The sequence below is a fragment of the Cloeon dipterum genome, chromosome X (genome assembly GCF_949628265.1).
Source record: "Cloeon dipterum chromosome X, ieCloDipt1.1, whole genome shotgun sequence".
Taxonomy (NCBI): Eukaryota; Metazoa; Arthropoda; class Insecta; order Ephemeroptera; family Baetidae; genus Cloeon; species Cloeon dipterum.
Genome location: NC_088790.1, coordinates 21,800,469 through 21,822,027, shown reverse-complemented (window position 1 = coordinate 21,822,027; position 21,559 = coordinate 21,800,469). Strand labels below are relative to the sequence as shown.

General features: G+C 37.4%; 2 protein-coding genes across 2 annotated transcripts in view; one reads left to right on the top strand and one right to left on the bottom strand.

Annotated features, from left to right (window-relative positions):
- The window catches only part of Elk (Eag-like K[+] channel), a 55,214-nt gene that overhangs the window by 5,539 nt on the left and 28,116 nt on the right, over positions 1-21,559 (bottom strand). The window lies entirely within an intron of this gene.
- On the top strand, positions 1,146-21,357 carry LOC135947467 (inactive hydroxysteroid dehydrogenase-like protein 1). The gene is made up of 8 exons (XM_065496357.1): positions 1,146-1,257; positions 3,204-3,356; positions 3,418-3,667; positions 17,559-17,681; positions 19,029-19,139; positions 19,906-20,126; positions 20,384-20,611; positions 21,109-21,357. The coding sequence occupies exons 3-8, from the start codon at positions 3,496-3,498 to the stop codon at positions 21,229-21,231; spliced, it is 978 nt and encodes a 325-aa protein (XP_065352429.1). The 5' UTR covers positions 1,146-1,257; positions 3,204-3,356; positions 3,418-3,495; the 3' UTR covers positions 21,232-21,357.

Sequence of the window (21,559 nt, the reverse complement as noted above, 5' to 3'; positions counted from 1 at the left end):
CATGAAGAAGAAGATCATGAAATGCCCTCAATCATTCAGGCGGGTTTTCCAGAAATGAAAAAGTTGATTTTCAAATCCAATTGATTCTAGAGGAAATTGAAAAATAGATTGGACCATTTTGTTCCGTTTCTAGTTTCTAATGCAATATTCACACTATTTTTGTCTTCTAATAACAATTTTTTGTTGTTTTATTTTATCTCTTTTGTTGGATTTGCAATCGGTAACAAATCGTTGAGTCAAATTTGTTATGTCAAGTTTAAACAAAAAAATGCAACGAAAATTTTAAAAATTTAGTATTGTAGCGGTTCCAGCACACACTGGCGCTAACTACTAAATATGTTTAAATCTCGACCTATAGATGTCGCTATTACTAATATGATAAGCTTTTCTCTTTTACCCTGTGTAATACTCCTTACTGACCGCTCACCCTCGCTCTCAACCGGTCATGTTACACATTCACGCTTCCTGACCAGGAGCCACTCAAGCGAGAAGCAAAATTACTGATTTGTAATTGTTAGACCCGAAAGGACTTTACCAGGGTAAGACCATATTTACTGTGATACTTATTGTTCATTATTGACACGCTAATAATTGCATGATTATAATTGTTGTAAATGTACTATTTTAGTCTAATTAACTAACTTATGATGAACTTCAAATAAACCACCTAATCAAAGGAATTCGATCGTTTGATTACGCTGGACGACACACCCACAATATTATTGGAGAAAAGATCACAAGGTAAAAAAATGGATAAAATACATATAGTCTAAAATCGTTCAAATGGGCTCCAACCATCTAAACAACCATCACAATGGAGCCAAAATCATACAAAAATTCCTAACAATTGCATACATAGTCGTAAAAATAAGTCTTCCAATCCAAAACATTGTTTAATGAGGTAGAAAATAAAATAGAAATATTCAGAGAATTTTCAGGCTAATTTAAAATTGATCGAATATCCAGTGAGCAGAAACGTTTTGGATGAGCGCGTCCGTCAGCGCACAAAGCGGGAATATAGTTGCGAGGCTAGAGGTCAATTTGATAAGGCGCGCTCTCAATTTGCATGAGAATGAGCGAGGGGGAGGCGCGGCGCGGCGCATTATATATGCATATTTACAACGAGTACACGTGGTGCGAGTGAATAGCGAGCTGCCTGCTCGCGTTTCACTTTATTAAATTAAATTTGCAGTGCTGGCGAGTGCAGGTTGCCAGATATAACATTTCTCTCCGTTCAACAGCTTCCGGAAGAGCTAGGTTTGCATATTTTTACAATTTTCTAGGCGCGTGCTCTCTCATGCATTTCGTTTTACCGCTGCGGGCAGGAGTTCATTTGCGAAAACGCTTGTGTTTATAATTTTATCTTTGTAGTCCACTCACCACGTTGCATAATTTAAACTTAAACAGAGGAGAATTGAGAAAATTTGAAAGAAAAACTGTGACAGTTCATAGATTTTTTGTGAATTTATGACAAACTGCTTTTTGTGTCTCTGAATTCGATTTATGTTGGTGCCATCAGCTTTTAAAGCCGATAGAAACACCCGATGCTGTCTCATTAACATCATTTTAATTGGATTTTCCTAAAAACATGATACCTTAGCCGATTTTTTTTTTTAAAAACAGGGTGGGATTATTTTTCTCGTTATTTATATCGATTTTTATATATAAATAACGTGTCGCTAACAATTTACAAATAAACCATCAGAAATTTAAAAAGGAAATCATAAAAAATTTAAATCCCACCTGTTGTAAAACGTTAGCACTTTTGTAAACTCATTAGATTTATTTACTGAACAAAAATACTAAATTTATTTTGTATTGCTTTTTTATTGTTTTGTCGACGGTCGTAGAGCCGGCTGCAGCTGTTTTTGATATTTTATGTCCACTAATTGTCAGTCAGGCAGGCTGAAGTGCCCGAGACCCAATTATCCAGGCGCCAATTATTCACCAGCTGTGTCACATAATATGTGTATATAGGAGCGTGAGTTTTGCTGGCGAGCTAGTCGTCGCTCGTGACAAAGTTCGAGCCGCCGACGTCAAGTGGGGCACTCTCGCGCAGAATACAGTTTGCTGCTGAGCCCAGCGGATTCTCAGACTAAAACAAACACGTCAACTGCATGAAAGCTTTTTGAAAAATCAAAAGTGCGCTTCTGCAATCGGCGCTTTCATGGAAATAACGTTTTTAGACGCGTTACAGACTGGAGGCTTGAAATAGAGATAATAATTGGTTTTGCGATAAGTGTTTGAACTGAACTGACAATTTTACTGCAAAATAAGACTTACATTCGGGAAAATTATAAACGCTTTTGTTTATTTATACTGTCGTGTCTAAAAAAATACGTTGTGTGACATGAGATTTGCGGTAAAATGTGATTGTGCTGCAGCCACTTTTTGTTATTTTAATACACATCTCTGTGTAGAAAAACTGTTGCCCAATATTACGTAGCGTCACGAAACAAGAAACGGAAACTGGAAAAAATTCACAGACGAGATATGCTGTTAAGTAAAAATAGAATATAAGGCAGAGAAAAATTAAATTGTGAAGAAATCAAGAATTTTGCTCTCAACTTAAAATATTTGTGCCATTAATGTATTTTTGTGACTTGGATGAATATAATCAACAGACAGAATAACCTTTTTTTGGAAAAATTTGAGATTTAAAAAATTGGAGTCAATTGGAAGTTTTAATTTTGAAATTTTACTGAGCAGCAAAAATTCAGCTATGTTTTTTAGAATTTCTATAGTCTTTCAAATTAACTGATGGTATACATATTGTGTAGCTAAGGTACCATGTCTTTAAATTAGAGTCATATAAACAGACATTTGATCGGGGGTTTCAAACAACCCAAAATAAATTGAAAGTTGGTGTTTCATGCACAATAAACCAATATTATTTTATTTTATAACATCTGCGGTTTTACAAGCTCATGAGGCACAAAAAGCTATTTTCGTCCTTTGTGCATATTAATTTTGAGATTGCTTAGAGATGCAAAAAACTAATGGTATAAAAATGAAGTGTCTTTTGATGAAATTTGGCAAAGTTAAATGCTAACACTTCACGCTCATTAAAGCAAAGCGTATTCTGCACAAGCTCTTCCACCGTTATATTATTCCTTCCCGTCGGAGGTGAAATCAAAGTGTTCACCTCCCTCCTAGAGTGTTGTCATTTTTGCAATACCGTCACTCTTAATTTGTTTCATTAGCACGTTGAACAGAGCACGCCGCGGCACGTCATTCCATCGCTTAATTGTCCACAGAAGCAGTAGCAGCAGCAGCAGCAGCAGCGACGGCGACGCGTCCCTCCAGCGTCGTGGGAGGAGGAAGAAAGCTAGACCCGCGGGAGTAGGACTGACTTGGTTTGTCTGCACCGACGACTATGGCATTCGTGCACTCAAACGTTCCTCTGCACCACAATAGGTAGACACGCAACAAGTTCACTCTTTCTCTCGATTGCCTGGCAGTGCGCCACTTTTTGACGACAAACATCCAGCCGGGATGCTGCTGAGCGCGGCGCTTTTGACGCTCGCCACCGTCGGCCTGCTGGTGGTGGCCACCTTCGTACTGGGGCTGCTCGCCACCCTCGCCACGGGGCTTAGGGTCTTCTTCTTTGAGCCTGCCATGTGCAAAAAATCGGTCGACCTGAAGGAAAAGTTTGGAACCTGGGCAGGTAGGAAGAATTCTAATTTTTTCCATTATTTTTAATTTGAATTCTTTTACACTATTGTAAGGCCAGCGAATTTTAGACGGTCGAATATTTTTCTGACGGGGCTGTCAAATAAACACGGGCCCTGCAATTTGGAGCCAAACCCATCTGTATTGGTTAAAAAATCTTACTTCAGAGCCAAATTGTTAGAAATTTTTAATATTTTGGAGAGAAAAAATAAAATTTAATAAAAACAGATACGTTAAAATTTTTCAATAAATTTATGTAACCGCTGACCACAATTTATTTTAGAAGTTTTCAAACAAATTCCAAAAGAAAAATTAAACCGCTTAGAAAATATATTTCCTACAATAATACGCGCAGTTTCAAAAATTCTAAGTAGAATGAGAAACCGTCTACAAGTAACTATTTGGCGCCAAAATTAACAGTCCGAAAATCACATTCTTTAATGTCGTTATTTCGTTTTAGTTTGGCAACTGCATGACCATTCTGAAAATAATTCCAAATTAGTCTCCATAAAAATAATATAAAGAAAAGTAAAATTCCTGAAAGGAATTCTGCTGCAACTCACTTGGTTAGTTAAAAATTAGATCACTAGAAACATTAGTAAAGTTACTTAAAAAGCTCCAGCTTTCAAGCGGATTTTTTTTTTATTTCAATGTGACCCATTTAAAATTTTATTTATTGAGATAGTCTTTGCTTACTGTTAATTAATTACTTCTGCCACTCTTTATTAAATCAAAGAAGGCTTAATTGGCCAATATTAAATTTATACTTTGAATAATGCCAGCTTTTACGCAACCACAGAGGTCCTAAAAATACCATCCAGCGATCAAATTGGTGCAAAAATACAATCGCTTTTAACCACGAAGCTGCGTGAATGCAATATATTGATATCAAATAAATTACGACACGAATAATGACTTTTTGCCCTCTGAATAGAACGCCTTTGGTGACAAATTTCCTCATTTATTCTGGCAACAATTTTATTTTCTTTGTTTGCTCACTCTCTATAGCATTTTTCGTAATTCCCCTTTTGAACGGGTTTTTTTCTGCCCGCGGGTGGTGCGTGGCACTCTGCAAATTATTTCTTTCCACGGGCGCCCCTTTGTTGGAATCAGAACGACCCTTTTAATAATTCAAACGCGTGCGTTTCATTTTCCTCTTCAAAGGCTTCTCTTTGCGGTCGATGAACGGAAAGCCATTTGCAAGGGAGAGACAGTTTTCATTACTAGTCTGAGTTGATTTCCGATCGATTTTTTTTCTTATATTGAAACTAATTAACTTGACGGTACCTTGAAAAATGTTTCAAATATGCCAAAAACAGAAAGAAAAATTCTTCCTAAAATGGTATTTAATATCAAAAGCGAACCTTTTACTTTCAACGAAATGCAGGCCATTTGCAGCCATATGAGGTATAATAGCGCCATTTATATAAATAAAACATTTTATCACGTTGTTTCCTGCAGTTGACTCCGTATTTGCACAGGAGCAATTTTCCTACTTTATGAGCCTGAAAAAATGTTTGTGACCTCCGTCTCACGCAATCCCGCAATCCTGAGGAGAATTCCTCAGTTTTAATTGTCCGCGAGTGAAACAATATTAGACGGAAAAAAACTTCTTCAAGGACCAAGAATCGTGCGCACCGCTGACACAACTCTTTTCTTGCTAACTATTTTCTACAAGAGTATTGCAACCGAAACTCTCTCCTCTGCACTGGCCTATGTATATAGAATCCGTTTTAACGAAGTGCGCCTGACGGGAGAGAAGGAACAATTACGCCGAAAACCCAAGACGAACAGTCTCGTACCTCTAATTCTTCTAAACTGCTATAGCTTCATTGGGCAATAATAGCGAAAAATTTATGTGCTGCTGATGCCGAAGTGACTCACTACCTAGTGGTGAAACTTGCTTTCAATGATATAAGAGAGAGAAACGGTATTGCTGCACGTAAATGGAGTTGTTTTTAAATGTTCCAGCGCTTCTTCGGGCAAAACTTATTTGCGTTTAAATGAGTCTTGGAAACATTTTGTGCGTGTTTGAGCAATCTTGACTTGGCTCTGATCCGCAATCAGCAAAATTCGAAAGTATTTTAAATAAATTCAAAATAAAAAGAAGAAGAAATGGCCCATTTAAAAGAAATTGATCCGGGTTTTCACTAACGATCTGGTTTTAAATTCCGTTCAAATGATTCTAATTTTTGAGAAAAGATTTTGCTTCCTTGTAGAACATTACTAATGTTAAATAAAATTTAATCTTTTTGAGAGCAGGAGCGCGAATCACGATCAAAGAGAGAGCGGCTGCAACCTTTATTGCGAAACCTGCACTATAATAGCGCTTCAATCAAAATGCCATTTTACGCGTCGATATCTTGACAACAGACAATCAGTCACTTCTATCTAAATTAACTGTGACCTGTGGAGCATTGCGAAACAATTAAAATGGATTTTGACTCTAGGGCCACGAATTAAGAATAGAGCATAATTATGCTCTTCGACTCATTTATCATAAACTCAAAAGCTCCGTTGTGCAATCTAAAAAAATCCATCGAATTTCACAACCATTTTTGGTCTTACACGCCAAGGTTTCAGCAGAATTTAATGCACTTGTCAAGGCAATACTGTTAATTTTGTCAGCAATTCTTGCATTCTTTAAAAATGCATTTTTAAATGTTTAATATTAATTCATGTTTACAAACCATATTCTGCCATAAGCAATTAAAAAACTACGCAAAAGGTCCTCATCAAATTATTTAAATTAGAATTAATGCTTCCTGAAATAAAAATTGTTTTTGCAAACCTGAAAAAGGCTCTTGTAAATTGCTTTCTGCGAGTTCAGTGAGATTGCATTCACCATTAGCATAGTAATGCACGACCTGCACCAGCACATGCAATTGCAAGCGAGCGCTCTATCTCGATGGTACACGGTGCTCACAGTCAGTGCAACTCAGGCGTGACCGGCTCTTTGAAGCTGCACAATACAGCTCGCGCGGAGAGAATTACTTACTAGGTCAGCAGGACAAACGAGACCGACTTGCACTTTTCATTTTCGTCATCAGCACCGGCTGCATTCAGTCCAGTTACCATGGTGCACATTCAGCCACATTATAATATTCGTGTCACCTCTGCCGTTAGAGCAGCGCGTAGGACGTGCAGTTTGATTATCACTGCGGCTGGTTATTATTACAGATATTAAGTACCGAGTGCGGTGATCAAAGCGTGAAAACCGATTTTCATTCATTTTGAAGTAACGCAGTCTGATTATGTTATTGCTTTCGGCTAAAATTTTACGATGCGTGGATCATTACTCGGACGCCTCTTCGTGCTTGGCGTTTTGTTGAATGGAAGCCGCGTGTGTGAAATAACCGAGTTGGTGTTGAGGTAGACCGAGGTTTGTTTTGCGATACGGAAGAACCAGTTTTTTCGAGGAGCGTCACGAGGCGAGCTAATCCACACATCAAATTATCTCACGCTACTATATGAATGTAAAAAATGAATGCGGCATATTATTGCCTGTTAGCGCTAAAACTGTCGGGCAAATTAATTGGGCTAGCGAATATTATGGTCATTAAGCGTGAGCAGCATAATTTTTCTAATTTAATAAAGTGGTTAACTGTGTAGAAACATCATTATTTGTTCCACGAAACTCGTCCAAATATAAATGCTAATAAAGCACTATGTAGAATGACTGCTGTACAATTAAAACAAATTTTAGGAACATACGTTTTTAATTAAAATAAATTTGGAATTTTCAGGGGGGGCTTTAAGATTTAAAAAGCTGATTATTAAAGAGGAATGATACTGCAAAATCCTGGAAAATGCTTGCTGCCAATGCATATACTCATCCCTTAGGATTCAGTTAAAGCCTAAATTGACCTAAGGAGCGCTGTAATTTTTTGAGAAAATTGGCTGGAAAGTTACAGTGCTTTTCAAATGGTAATGGCTGTCTCCTTACTTGAAACCCGATTTAATTTCAAAACCAAGAGTTTCGCCAATAAGTGACATACACCGTTGGACAGATGTCGACGAGAGGAATCGAAATATGCCAAGAAAATATGTTCAAGCATTGTAAATTTTGGAGAAAGTTGGAAATATTTGAATTTTTATTATAGGAAGGTCCTTTTTTACTGTAGCAAATTATTGAATAAATTGTTTATCGATCAATTGTTTATGGCATCCAACAATTCAAATAATTTTCAATTGTTGCCCTGCATCATTCCACTTTAAGAGAATTTATATCAATTGCAAAGTTTCCTATTATTCCGGATAGTATTGTTGCACACGAGTACAGAGGCGTTATTTGTTGTGCTGGATTCCACGGCTTGCAAGCCGATCATATTTAACAGAACGTGGAAAATGTGAATTAAAGCAGACAGAATAAAAAGTTAGAAGGACAACATTTCTTTATGATATTAAAAATAACAAATGGTTATACGCAAAGGAGAAATAATTCGGGTTGGATGGCTATTATTGAAATTTTGAAAGGTTAAAATTAAATAACACGCTATCGTCTTAAAAGACCCCCCAAAATCCGAACAAACAATTCAGACATATTCTAATCTTTATCAACCCTTCCAATGATGACGTCACGATTTTCTTATAATACAGAGCGGTGGCCAACTGCACTGAGATTTTCAGAAATTGTTCATAAACTTAAAATATTCAATGTTTACGACAAAAGTTGTCCGTTTAACCAACAAAAGATTTTTTATTTGAATTAAAGTATATGTATATAATTCAAATTAAAACCAATTTTACTCCGACCTTGACCGATGGATCTTCGCTGACAATCATAATAAAGTAAATCACGCAGCTGTCTTAATTTCACCACGTTCAACGTCCATGCCTTGTTTTTTTTTTGCAAAATTACCTCAATTTCAGGGTTAGTTACACGACCTGATACCTTAAATCATCATTAAGATCATCATTTAGATAACACACACCTACAAAACAAATTCCCATAAAATTCGTTAATTAGAGCCTTGGCTTCTGTTTTCTGTCCCAGATGCGTGGCCAACGCATTTCCTGCTGTTTACGGCGGTTGCATTTTTGATCTACTCTTGCCTAAAGCTGAAAGAAATTTATCCTGGCGCACCCATTGTGTCGCAAAAGGACCATCCAAATATTTCTACAGCCTTCAAACATTTTCTCCGCAATTAAACAAACGTCTTTGAAGCTGTTTGTGATTGCGGACCTCCTCCGAGCGGCTAGGTGCGTCCACAGCACTCTGAATCAAAAAATCTAAGCTTTTTTACTCAAGAAGAGCTAAATGAAATGTTTATAAAAAGGGCCGAGGGTGCAAGATGGATTGCCATTGCGAAAATTAATTCCTCAATCCAATCTGCACAGAGCGCACTCCACTCACGGCGGCCTCGTTGCAAGATGGTCCCGGCAATGTATGCTCACTGGAAGCGCGCGAGAAGAGAAAGCTGCTCACTCAGCACACATACAAATAATAATACTGCTATGCACCGCTTACGTAACGCACATAAGCACACACACACACGCACACCCATTCTGGAATTATTTGCACTCTCGCCTGCATCCCATTTGCAACCGCACATAATCAAAAAATTAATTATGGATTGGGTTTCGAAAGCCTTGATACTTTCTGATTCGGGGAAAAAAGAAAAAAATATTGTTAATGATTTTAGAGGAAACGTGGCATTTCCTCATGGCCAAAAGTGCAACGGGCGAGATAGTTTTTGATTAAGAAAATTCATTTACGGCTTAATCTTTTTATTGTTTACAAAATATTTTTATGCATCTCACTACTAATAACTCACTTAATTGGAACCTTAATCACGGCCTTCCCTACTTTCTCCCTGCATTCCTTAATTTGTATTTAATTAATAGCTGTAAAGCCATTATGTTATTACGCATACTATGCTTTATTTGAGAACAACAAAAAAATATTTTGATTTTTCTGGAAAATATTCATCACTAATAATGTAGTCAATAAGTCGCGATGTGAATGTTTATTTTGTAACCAAAGAGCGCTCGCTATGCTTTTTAACCTTGGTGAAACCAAAAAATATCATATTAACAAGGGAAATTTTTGTCATTTCGCATTAAACTGCCGCTAAGGTTGAATTTCTCCCATAATCTCGTTCCATTTGAGTGAACCTCGCGGCCAAGGGCCGATGATTTCAAGCTAAAAATAGGTTTCTCGTGGGTGCGTGGAAATTGCTTTTGAGAAATTTCTCGGCCATGCGTGAATGTATATATTAGCTAATTTTGCACGCACAAACCGCAGAAACGCATCTGTACCAAAACACTGCGGTTCCCTGAATGATTGCACAGTTTTTTTAGCTTTATTATTACACACAAAGATTGTATCACAAAGAAAACTTTATGACGTTTGATTTCAGCACTAATTCGATTGCAAGGTTTGTTTGATGTTGCCTTTCGGCCATTACGATTGATTGAATAAACAATTCTAGGAATCATTAGTTTGAGCAGAACGGCGACAAATTGGAACTGAATGAGAGATCAAAGCGTTGAAAGTATGAAAACGAAACCAAGAGACAAATACTTATCAAGCAATTAAAATTAAAAACTCTCGCCAAGGTTTATATTTTTTTAAGCAACTCTTAAATTATTTAAACGAGACAGCGTGATAAACGAGAAGAAAACGTTATAATTACAAGATCTCCCATTCCTTCTATAATCCATACAATCTGACTCAACTAAGTTCCATTTTTAACAAATGATCATGAATTGAGAAACACATGGCGGGGTTTACCTAAATTCACTCCAGTTTTTGTTTTCTAGATGGGGGAAAAATAGGCACATTCTTGTACTGATGCTGATTTGGCCATAAAGACCATTAAAACCAGACCTGAATCAAATTTCTCTCTCTTTAAATCAACGGTCTGCCATAAAAACATAAAAAATATGTAATGGAGATTTTGATCTTTATAACTCTTCTAATTTAATTTCAAAGATTGTATTCAATTCATTTCATTTTGCCTGGTTATCTAAACTGTAAAAAACATTATCTCTGTTATCCAACATCGAGAGTGTGCATATGAGCTGTGCCAGAAAGCTTTCCTAACAGTAGACTTTGCTCGCCACTCGCCATTGGAATTGCGAAAGTCTCTGGGCAGTAATGAAGCATCAGGTATGTGTAATATAGGGCATTATAATCTAACGTGTTCAAACTCGGAATCACCTCTGCAGAGCGGAGCCAACGCGCGAGTGGATCCTATTGTTCGCATCCCGTATCATTGCCAAAGATTTTCACTTTCGCCGGAGGCACCGCACGCGAGAGCGGGACCCGGGATATAATATTGCTTCTCCTCCGTTAGCCTGGAATTTTCGTACAGAGAATCGTTTCTGATTTCTCCGTGGCACTGCCAATAACATTCCAAGAGAAATATGTACGCCGAGTCCCACGCAGGAAAATGGTTATTGAGGGAACATCCCACGGCCTCCTATCAAATCATTCTCTCTTAAATTCAAGAAGTGTATTTTTGTTTCTGGAAATTTCCATTTCTAAACTCTGTTTGCTTGGAGGATGGAAAATTCCTTGCAGCATTTTAGTGTCATTTTAATAATTATGGTTTATGGTGCTTCATCGTCCAAATTATTTGAAATGTCCTTGATTAAATTCTCGTCCCTACTCTGCTCATAAAATACACCTGACAGATGGAAATAAAAAGTCTTTTAAAATCAGAGAAAGATTCGTTCTTCCCCCCTGCAATTTTATCCTAAGAAAACTCAAGAGAAAAAATGTTCATAGCCGCGCACGTAGATGATTTGCAAATTGCTCTATGAGTGTATAAAATGTTCTCCTCTCAACCTTGAGTCTCACAAAGTAGTGTCCATCATCAATTCTATTTTTAATAAAAAGCGAGAAAAAGCCGTGTGCACAGGTTTTCCCGGTAGTGCAGCACGACGGGTTAATTGCAATTAGAATTACTCAACCTCACGTGATCATATTCCCCGGCGTAATTATACTGGAGACGCGCTGGCAATGCGTTCGATACTAACCGCCGTTTGCAGCAGCTGAACCAGAAACATAAAATAAATGTCTCTTAGTGCATTTGCATTACTCAGTTGGCTGTCGGAGCGTACGGCATTTACACAACAGGCTATATTTTGTGCGCTCTGCGTATTTAGATTGTATTAATAAGCAAACCAGTTTGAAGGGGAATTTTCCAATGATCGCATTTTTCTAGTGTTAAATTAACGAACAACACTGTTAGGAAAATAACCACTTGCAACATAGTTTATTGCTTTCAATATGATGAAAAATGTGAACACAAGATTGCTTCTATGATCCTTTTTATCCAGTTGGAAAATTATGGCCTGCATTTGCATTGCAAGTTTATAGCAAATTGCAGGTCTGAGATATCTGAAAGATTTTCAAGCCACATCATGCAAGGTTATTTTGCTCTTTCTATTTTTTTTTTCAGAATTTTGTGGTTTGACTGCTAGGGAGTTTTTTTAGCGATGAAAAATGCAAAACAATCTCACAAAGATATAAAGCTGGACACTAATCACGCGTCTTGGTTAAAAATCTAAAACTTTGATGCGGTGGCAACGGTAGCCCTCTTTAATCGTGTTTTTTTTGTTGCTTTGGACGTTTTTGCAAGAGCAGTTACTCTTCTTTGAAAAGATGATGAAAAGATATAATAAACATCAAAGTTAAAAGAGGTAGAGAAAATTATACTCATCATACGACAACAAAATGTAAAAAGCAACGAGGAAACTTTCAGATTTCATCTTAAAAACATATATACATAAATTTCGTTAAGGCAAAATACAAGCTGGCACACTATAATTCAACAGATTCAGTTTTCTTTCAAAACAAATTACGATTTTGACAATCCTTTATTTTAAAATTCAAAGTATAGAGAGGTTCATTACTGTCGTAATTGGCAATTAAAATAAAAAGTTGTTGCGTCATATAGTTTAAAGTGATTGCATAGTGTGCAAATAGAACAATCGAAAGTGCCGTTTCATTCTTGTGCTTAATGGAGGCACTACTTGCTCCGTTGCAAAACAAAGAGAGAACGAGTATTGCGCTTGAATAACGCGCAAAATGACACCAAAAGTGCAAATTCACCGATTCCTTTAAACAATCTCAAGGCTGTAGCTCCTCAAGTATGTACAAACAATTTCTATGGCGAACGAGCAGGAAGTCATGAGGAAAAAGGTACAAGAGGCTGTGATTGCAAGTCGGCTGGGTCGGTGCGTTCGAAACGATTCAGGCCGGCGCTTGGTCCATATTGGCCGGCATTGCCCTCTTGCACACACAAACACACACACACACAGCACTACTTGATTGATCTACATTAGGGGACATTAGGCCGGCCTACTCGTTCAATCGGCCAGTGCGTGCGTGAGTGCGTTCAGAGTTCAGGCGTATTTATGCACGGCGCAGAGCAAACATAGGCTTCACGTGCGTTTGATTGACGCGGGCGCAGAACAAAGAGCGCGGGATATCGCGTTGCCCCACACTGTTATTCATCACGATCCTGTCCAAATTGGTAGTTGGTTCTGTTTGCTAATTTTGTTTGAACTGCTAACAGAGTTGCATTGTTAAAATTTGTCGTTAAATGCGCGAAAAATAGTTATTTACGATCCAAAGTGTTACGTAATGAGGTTTATCGAAAAATTGCCACTCGCCTTTATCTGCTCGAGGAAATTCCCAAGACCACCGTTTGGGCGATTTCCGATTTTGTTAGAAGTTCCGATTATTATTTGGGTATCGTTCAGGCAAATTCCTTTCGAGGTCATTCATTCGAGAATATTCACTCGGTGGCATTCTGGTCGAGTTGATTTACTGGGCCAAATAAATTTGGGCCATTGACGGTGATCCCCCGTTTTCTTCTAAAGTATAATATTTTTCTTTATTCCACCGCACTAAACTTGCGCTCTAGCGTTTAGAAATTAATTAAAATTTTAATCACAAGGCCTATTTCATCATATATTTATACTAAAATTAAAAGGGTGGAGATGCATTTAGAAAATTAAACTAAACTCAGAATGAAGCACGCGAGAGAGAGAGAGAGAGAGAGAGAGAGAGAGAGAGAGAGAGAGAGAGAGAGAGAGAGACCATTGCACCAATTATGCATTAACGTTCAGAGAAGTTAAATGAAAAAATCTTTTAATTTTAATTACAAAAAAATGTTTTTATGATATTTGATTGTTTGAATTGTTCAATGGGATGAGTTGAGACGGTTAGAAGAAGCATTTAAACAGATGAAACTCTTAATTTGATTATACTAATGAGGGTCGTCCAAGTTGCACGGCCTTTAATCGTTCAAAATTGATTAAAATATATGTGACAAGTATTTTAAATGTCTCGCTTCAGCATAGCTTTAAATCAATGTCATTAGACATTAGCTACATCTCAAACCTTGGTTCTTTTTTTAAATAATTTTTCAGCCAAGAATAAAATTTACTGATTTTTTAAGAATTAAATTGGATGTAGTATGAAGTAAAATTAAAAATATATATTTAAAGTATATGTTTTGATAACGCTGATGTTCTCCATAGATTATTCACGTCGAATCGAGTACAGTGTGAGTTCTGAGTTGTCATAATCCGTTTTGAAACAGAAATATTCCTTATCATTTTTCCCTTCTGCGAATTTTGCCATATTTATCGCCCAGGGTAACTAATGCTATAGAGATCGACTAAATCAGAGTAGGAAATAACTGTGGAAATAAACAGAGCTCAAAATAACACTTCGCAGAGATGCTTGCATATCAAAATACCCAATATAATTTTGTTTTCCTTCTATAACAGTCACCTGCGTTCCATTCCGCGAAACAAGATAAGCCATTAATGCCGATTGTCGAAGGGAAGGACTGAATGCGAGAATTAGCATGATTGAAAATCCGAACGCACGTGCAGAAATTCATTTCCCGCTTTGCCCAGGTGCTTAAGGTCACAAATGGTGCTCGCTTCCTATCGCGTTTCCCAAATCGCGCACGCCAGCACCTTGGCACTGTATAACCTTTTCTGTTGTTTTCGAAAAGAGTTATTTCATAATAGCGCGCTTTCTTTCCTACTCCGAAATTGCACGCGTAATTAAACAAAATCATAATTTATAATGGGACTTGCTCTTTCATAAACGACGCGCGTATTGTGTGAGCAAAAGCGTGCGCGCCTTGCGTGACTGATAAAAGATGCAATAGAAGCTGCTTAATTTGATATACACGGCTTTTAGACGCAGAGAGGCTGAGTTTAAATGTATACAATAGATACACCCAAGATGGTAGTGCTTTACGCAAGGACTTTGTTTTCAAGATATCAGAAAGAAGGCCGCGCGCACAGATGGAAATTCATTAACGCGACGAGCCCTGACATGATGGAACTTTAATTATTGCAACATTGTTAGCGGAAATTTGCACTGCAGATGAAAAAATATGTTTTTCGCAGCCTTGAAACAACTATGCGGAATCATTAATATGTATTCCATAGAACAATGAAAAGGAAAGAGTTTAATTTTCTTAGAAGAGGCGCTGAAAGATAGTTACGCAAGAAGTAAGATGATTTGTGAATTATGAACTTCGCTTGGTTTTTGCTGTTAAAATGGTGTTAATTTGTCTGAGCTCCAAGATTATAAAAATTGTAAGCAGATTTCTTAGTATTCTCGAAAAATCTGAATAAAGATAAAAACTTCCATTTTATTTTTACATTTTTTTAACATTTAAAACTTTTAAATATTAATTTTTAGAGATGTGACTGTGACTAATTGGAAAGAACCTTCCTTGATCAAGATAAATTAAATCACAGGGGAAAATTTAAAGACGAAAATTATCTCGCACGTCCTAAAACAAATATTGATTAGAGCATAACTTATGTATGGGTTACAAAATTCCATGCAACCCCACCACTCACAATCCTTGCAACAATATTCCCACTTGAAAAAGAAATCGTTAGCCCAATTATCCACTGCCCACTTGAACCCATGGCAATTCGATTTTAAAATAACACCAAAAAACTGGAAGGAAAATTCTGTGTATGTCTTTATGAAAATTCCTCACTGGTGCACAATGAATAGCATTTGTGAAAAGGTGCTGTGAAACAAGAGAATCAAGCATTGAAATCAATAACATTAGAAAAACAAAATAGAGGCGTTTTCATTCCAGATAAATAATATTATTCCAACTTAATACACACAGTATAAGAACTTGATAATTATATAATTATTTTTTTAAGAAACACAAAATTTTTATTTAACAATTATGTTGGACTTACTCTAATATTTTGGGCATTTATGTCCAAAAACAGAGTTGGAAATTATTTTGTAAACACGAAACAAAAATAAACGTACTCTTTCAAAATCAAATATATCCATTTTATTATACCAACGTAAGGGGAGCGTAAAGCAAATAAATTTTGCACTCCATAAATGCAGTTCATGAATAATTAAATGTATAATTTGAGTCAATACTATTATACCTGTGAAATATTCATTACACAGATCACATCAGTTGCAATCAAAATATTATTGCTTTATTCCATGTTATGTGACAGTGCATACAGTGGATTACAAAGGAAATCCATTTCACAGTCGCACCGGGGTGAGGTTCGCTATGATTTTGCTCTCGTGGTGAAATCCAATATTGGCCGTGGAGCATGCTTGTTTGACCTTTCGCATGCAGAAACGCAATTTGGGAGAAAGGGGATGGAGCGTTCCAATTAATATTGCGGTGATGCTGCGCCTGAATTATGCTTTTGGATAATATTTAATTTAAAATTGGAATGCCAATAATGGAATGATCAAAGCTATTCCATTAATCACCACGAACTTTTAATCAATCGATAATATTTTTGCCACTGCTTGATTAATGATATAAAATCACCTTGTTCCATTAAAATCCGAATTTAAAAAAACGTATTTCAAGTGTCCAGGAAAATTTATATAGAAACATTTATTGTTCTGGTATATCGAACATTTTGTTAAAATTAAAGCACTCTGCTGTTCAATAGAGTGCCCTTTTATTTAATTACTATCCAACCTACATTAAATTGCACCAACTTTTGGTAGAGTTTCATTGATGTGATGGCTATTTAATATGTTTCATAATTATATTATTAAATGTACAATTAATTTGGCTGAAAGCGCTGAAAGTAAATTTCGGTAAATTTGCGTCGAACATGAAAGCAATTACGAGCTTCAAAAGCCGCGAAGGGAAGCGAACACATTTTTGTCAGCTGTCAAATCAAACTCGCGTCGACAAACAAGCCCAGCTTTCGTTTATTCTGGCCCAACACGCACGCAAAATTTCACAGAGCGAGAATTCGTTCCGACGAAACTGATAGCTTTTCGCCCTCTCGCGCGCCATTTTGCAAATTTCGTTCGCCGCGCCCAAGGCTTCGCTCGCTTGCTTCACTTTTCGTCGCATGGCTTTTTTGTTGTGCCGTTTCTGCACCAGCGGCTCCATTGTGACGCTCTCACAGACTCTAAAGGCTTAAAATAGGGATGGTTTGTGCGTCGCTATTTCCGATACTTCTGATTGTTAAAGGCCTATACGGATTTCGGTTATTTAAAGAGTCAGAGAGACGTAGGCTAAAAATACCAGTCTTTATGGGAAAAGAGACGGACTGAAGGGAAAAATAAAGAATAGCAATGAAATTACCATGATACTTTCATTAGATACAAATGCTTTGTGTTGCTAGTATGGGGATCTTATCTTATTTGTCTTTAACTTCGCATGTGTATTATAATGTTTATGTGTGTTAGTTTGAATACCATAAAAGCTTGTCTACTGGAGTAGTGTGCAATCCGCAAGCAAAAATGATATTTTGCAAGTTTCTGTGCGAAGAAAATATTATATAACTTTACCCACAAAATCCCCTCTTTAAAGTTGATTGCATTGATTTTTTAGCCTCCTGCACAGTATTAATTCGACATTTCCCTTTGATTCTAGTTGTGACTGGCTCGACAGACGGAATCGGCCGGGCGTACGCCGAGGAATTGGCCAAGCGAGGCCTGAATCTAGTCCTTGTGAGCCGAAATCTGGAGAAGTTGACGGCAGTGGCCGCGCAGCTGGGTGAGTCTTCGGAAAATCATTCCGCGCACAAGAGTGCTAGTAAAAAAACGTATTATTCAACAAGTGTGCAAATCAAATATTCGCAGCGGCATGATTAACGCTTTTTGCCTATACAACAGTGACTTTATGCTTTGCCGGGGCGCGAGTGAGCGGTTGACCTCAGCATCAATAGGCAAAGTGAGATGACAAGCGTTCTCTTTTTCTCGAATGGCATTGAGCCTCATCTCTTTGTATGTATGAGCGTCACCTCTATTCCTGTTCATATTATCTTATGCAAATGACGCGCGAGCTGCATCGGCGGGACTTCTTTCAAGTTGCACAAAGCCTTTTGTCTCTACGAAAACATGATGGAAACTATACGGAAACTAAACTGCGCGAGCGTTAGATGGCTACGGCAAACATTTTCTTCGCCAACCTGCAGCGGGGTTAATTGAAATTCGAGGAAGCCTTATCGTAAAGTTTGCTATTTTTAAGCCGGGAAAGCAGAAAGTTTCTTAAAACACGAGTATTTTATCGGCACGTGTCTCCTTCGGTGGTGAACAGAAAATAATCTTTGATTGAGATCAAATGTAGTACGCGACTAACTTAGAATGTAAAGAGAAGAAACGATACAAAGGGAATAATGTGGAGATCTCGGCCACAGTTGCAAAATTGAACACTCGAGCCCGGAGCACATTTTCTGATCTAGAAACTCGGTGGATAACGTCTTGTAAGTCCTTTTAGATAATGCGCAGCGAGGGGAAAAGAGCAAAAAGAGAGGAAAGTTTCTCGTAGTTGAACTCTTCAGCATCCTTGATGCTAAATATTGATTGATTTTACGTCATTTGACTGAATAAATGCAATACTAAAATCAAACACAAAATACACAAGATGTATTTTTTAATCAATAGGCAATTCAAATTTAAAAGTAAACATTTGATTACAATTTTGTAAAATATTTTCTTAGTTAAAAAATCTCATTACAAGCGTTAACTGTACTCGCACTTAATAGTGATCCTTCGGAAGAGGATGGAGCTCTCGAATATTTCAAATAGGGGCGTGAAAAGGGGTGAAGTTCTTGAAAAGTTATGAATGCGCCATAATCTGCGGGAAAAACGAAATATTAATGACAAACCCACGGAAAACCTTTGTGAAAAGTGGCGCGTTCCAAAATTTTTAAACATTATTGGTTTCGTACCAATGTTTCAGGAAACTTTTTATGCTGTATTTAAATCAAGTTAAATTTAAGTAGCTGGGACCCAAGACAAGACATAAAAATAGTATTCCATCCTCCACAGTGTTTTTTTCCTTTTCTATATCTCCAGTTCAGCAAGTCATTTAATTAAAAATTAATTGTTCTCTTTCCAGGTACAAAATACAACGTCCTGGTTCGCATCATCGTGGCTGACTTCAGCAAAGGCGAATCGATCTACGAAAGCATCGACCAGCAACTGGCCGACATCCCGATTGGAATTCTCGGTCAGTATATATAATATTTGTTTCGTTGAATGCCAATAGGCATGTGCTAAAAATTCGAGTCATTGCCAACGAAAGCAAAATTTAATGGAAAACAGCGTGACTTGCGCTTGTATTGCATTTGAGCAATTGTCAACTCTCAATGGCGTGGATAATGAATAGCGGCGCGCCGAATTGTGGCGGCCTTCACACTTGTTACGCGACGATTTTCCTGTGGCAAAGCTACGCTTTAACGACGAGAGCGCAGTGGCCATACAATTATATCACCAGGGATTTCACGCTGCAATGATGAGGGAGCACTCAAGTGGATCTCGCGCGGGTCTCGCGTACTTGTTGTGATCGCGAATTTCACGCCAAAAAAAATTCTCAGACGAGCCAGCAGGCTGGAAATTATGATTGCAATTATTTCTGAGTGTTTGGTCAATTCATCCAAGCGTGCTTAACTGCATGAATCGCTCTTTTTTAACTCCCACTGAATTTAAGTGATAATTTACTTAACAATTTTTTTATGTATATTAAGAGAGGAAAAATCGTTAAAACCGTTGACGTCGGGTTAAAATTTTGATACGAAATACAACGTTATATTTTTAGTAATTTTTCCTATGAAGCAAAAGTAATTGAATCGTTGATTTAATATTACACTTGAAGCCAGAATTAAAAATAATATTACGAAAATTATTTCCTTAATTTGCTATGCAAGCAATTTCTCATTCAAGCCGATTATAATCAATCGCATATTCATATGCACAAACGACCGTTTTGTCCGCAGTGAACAACGTGGGCTCACAATACTCGTATCCGATGTACGTGGGCGAGGTACCCGCGGATCAGATTTGGTCCATCATCAACGTCAACATAGGTGCGACGGTGATGATGACCCGCATCGTGTTGAGAGGCATGAAATTGAGAGGAAAAGGTGCCATTGTTAACGTGTCGTCCGGTTCCGAGTGCCAACCTCTGCCCTTCATGACTATCTACGCCGCTTCAAAGGTGAGGCTCAAATTCCTCTTTGATACAAGATGATTTTCTTCAATTTCTGGACTTTTGTCTGTTAAAAAACAGTTTGAAACCCTTTCGAAATCGTCAGTGAAGAGATTCGTATTTAAAATTAAACAAGGATACTTTCAAATGATGAGTTTTTGGCCTTAAATTTTTTTTCTTGATATGATTAATTTTAATCTGCTTGTAGATTTTTCTTTCAACATTGTTAAAATTTTTCAATCCCTTTTTCATGGGTTTCTCCTCAGGTATTCGTCAAGAGTTTTTCTGCTGCCCTTCGCAACGAGTACCAAAACAGCGGAATCACCGTGCAGCACTTGTCGCCGCTGTTCATCAACACGAAGATGAACGCTTTCAGCCATAGATTGCAAGAGGACAGCGTAGTCGTGCCGAGCGCGTACACCTACGCCAAAAGTGCAGTCAGCACCTTGGGAAAGGTGGAAAGCACCACCGGCTACTGGGCACACGGAATACAGGTACGCTGGACGAATACGAGAATTTACAGCTTCGATCGCTATGCAACACGTGCAACGCGTCCGCCGAGACGGTTGCCTAACTTTCCCACTTCTCTAGAGTGCTTTATATTCTCACGTCTTCTTACTGATCGAATTTGTTCGAAAATAACAACTGTAAATAATTAATTTAACAATAGCAACACCCAGGAGGAAATAACTGTTTTATCCCACATCTAAAATGCTTAAGGGTGTCCGACTGAATCTTTTTCTTTTGTTTTATTTGACCCATTTTTAGATTCCAGTTTTATAAAATTAATCGTAGTTAGTTTACAGTTACGTAGGACATGGGTAAACTAAAATTTCTGTACTAATTTCAATTAAATCAATTTTTTTATTTATATACTGGATGCCAGGAGTACAATGACTGGACTTAATATTTGTCTGTTTCGCGGAAACTTGAATAATAACTTGATAATTTTTAATATGCGACTAAAAATAAGTGTATTTTCTGTTCACAGTATTGGTTTACTGAACTACCACCAGTGTGGATGCGTACTATTATTGGAGGGATGATAAACAAAGGTTTCAGAACGGATTACTTCAAAGGCATCCAGAACAACAATAACCTCCAGAAGCATTAGGCTGCTTCAGTGAGTCGGCTCAATTACTGTAAATACTTTACCTGATCTGATGGAGTGCTATTTTTATCCATATCAGCTATGTAGGTACCCGTGAGAGAATAAATCACCTGCTAATTTTTAACGTAACATTAAATGCCGGATTGTATTTAATTATTTATTTATTTAATCCCCCCGGGAAAGTTCTTCTTCTTTAAGCGGTAAATCTTTAATAATTTCAGCCCATTAAAACTTTCTTTTTTGCTTGGCTCGCGCTGCAACCCTTGAGCCTAGAGCAGAATGGTTTCACAGGTCGATAGTCCTGCCCTCGTTTTCTATTTAACTCCCTCAC